Here is a 1,658-nt window from a genome sequence, read left to right as displayed (position 1 = left end):
TGGCCACCCGCTGGGACCCCCATCCCTGCAACGCCCTTGTCCTCTCCAAGGCCTCCCGCCCTGCCCATCAGCCAGCTGGGCAGGGGCAGAGCAGGCTCTTGGGGACAATCCCTCAGGGGCGCTTCTCCCCTGCCCCACAAAGGTGCTCATTCATGGTGGCATTTGCTCTCTCCCCTCCAGCATGCATGCTGTGTGGCCGGGCAGAGGCTGACCCGGATCTCTGCGGGCGCAAAATGGAGAAGCAAGACATCTGCGCCCATGAGTTTTGCCTGGTGAGTTATTACGGGGCTGCCTCCAGCTTTCCGATAGGCAGTCCCGGCCACACTCTCCTCACCAGCTCCTCTTCTCTTCTGCAGTTTTTTGCCAATGAGATTTTTCATCCTGGGTGTAAGGATGGGGTGTTGCTTAAGGATGTTCGACGGGCAATCAAGCGGGCAGCAAGGAAGGTGAGGACCTGGGGAAGAACAGGGAGATTTGGGCCAGGAGAGGTTTGCGGGAGCTCAGCCCAGGACCTGAGAAAGAAACCCCAGCCCTTCCAGCCAGCCCTGGCACAACTGTCTTGCTCCCAGCAGCTCCACGAGGCTCCAACACAGGAGCCTCATCCGCCAGACGGATCTGCGGGCTCTGACCCAGCAGCGGCCACATCCTGCGCCCTGCCCCAAGCTCTGGGGCTGGCTGTGGGTGCCGTGAGGCTGCCGCTGATGGCAGCAGCTGCTCTGCTCTTTCCAGCACTGCTTCGTCTGTGGCGAGACCGGGGCCGCCATCACGTGCCATGAGACGGGTTGCGACCGCAGCTTCCATCTCCCCTGTGCTGTGGAGGGTGGATGCGTCACCCAGTTCTTTGGGCTCTACAGGTAAGGGCAGCTGGTCCTTCCAGGGGACACCCCTTGCTTTCAGTCCCCTTTCTGCCAGCCTCAGCCAAATGGAAAAGGGAAAATGCAGTGCTGCTTCCCAGCGGCCAGTACCAGCAGAGCCAGAACCACGACCAGGCAATGTCTGGTGCTCCTTCACATCTCCTCTCCCTACCTGGCCCCCACCAGGGAAGAAGCCAGCACTTGTCAGCTCATGAATCCCTCTCCTTTTCCTCCCAGGTCCTTCTGCTGGGAGCACCGGCCAGAGCAGGCAGTGGAGGCATCTCCGGAGGAGAACACCCCCGGCCTCATCTGCCTGGAGCCGGTGGAGGAGAACAAGTCCTACAGCACCATGGTGTGCCCAGCCTGCAAGCACGCCTGGTTCCACAGGGGCTGCATGCAGAAACAGGCTTTGCACGCTGGCTTCTCCAGCTTCCGCTGCCCACATTGTCAAAATGAATACCGATTTCTTATGGAAATTCTCACCATGGGGATCCGAATCCCCTTCAGGTTGGTGTCCTGCCCGGCTCACATGACAGCAGGGTGCAGGTGCTGGCCCAGCAGGCCTGGCCCTCTGCTGTCCCGTGAGTCTGGGCCTCGGGAGGCTGGGCCTCAGCTTCACGGAGGAGCTGGCGACAGGGCAGGGGGGGAGGAGCAGGAGCGCCCTGCATCTGCCTTCTGCCGGGGCAGCAGGGGCTCATCAATTTTCCCTTCATTTGTCAAAGAGCACCATCATGGGAGGAAAACGGTGCCTATGAACAATTATATGAGAGGCACAGCCGCTGCGATGCCTGCCAGTGCCTTTGC

At 60.9% G+C, this 1,658-nt stretch overlaps 1 protein-coding gene across 1 annotated transcript in view; it reads left to right on the top strand.

The window, feature by feature from the left end:
* Positions 1-1,648, top strand: part of LOC104511385 (PHD finger protein 7-like) — a gene marked incomplete at its 3' end in the record, with an annotated part of 1,847 nt that extends 199 nt beyond the window's left edge. Inside the window, exons 2-6 of the mRNA XM_010153980.1 lie at positions 181-272; positions 357-446; positions 730-854; positions 1,092-1,361; positions 1,577-1,648. Coding sequence (XP_010152282.1) covers positions 181-272; positions 357-446; positions 730-854; positions 1,092-1,361; positions 1,577-1,648 — 649 coding nt within the window. The remainder of the gene's footprint in view (positions 1-180; positions 273-356; positions 447-729; positions 855-1,091; positions 1,362-1,576) is intronic.
* Between the last annotated feature and the right edge of the window lie 10 nt (positions 1,649-1,658).

Source organism: Eurypyga helias, unplaced genomic scaffold (assembly GCF_000690775.1).
Source record: "Eurypyga helias isolate BGI_N326 unplaced genomic scaffold, ASM69077v1 scaffold15116, whole genome shotgun sequence".
Classification (NCBI taxonomy): domain Eukaryota; kingdom Metazoa; phylum Chordata; class Aves; order Eurypygiformes; family Eurypygidae; genus Eurypyga; species Eurypyga helias.
Note: the sequence above shows the minus strand (reverse complement) of the source record. Positions and strands in the feature narration are given on the sequence as shown.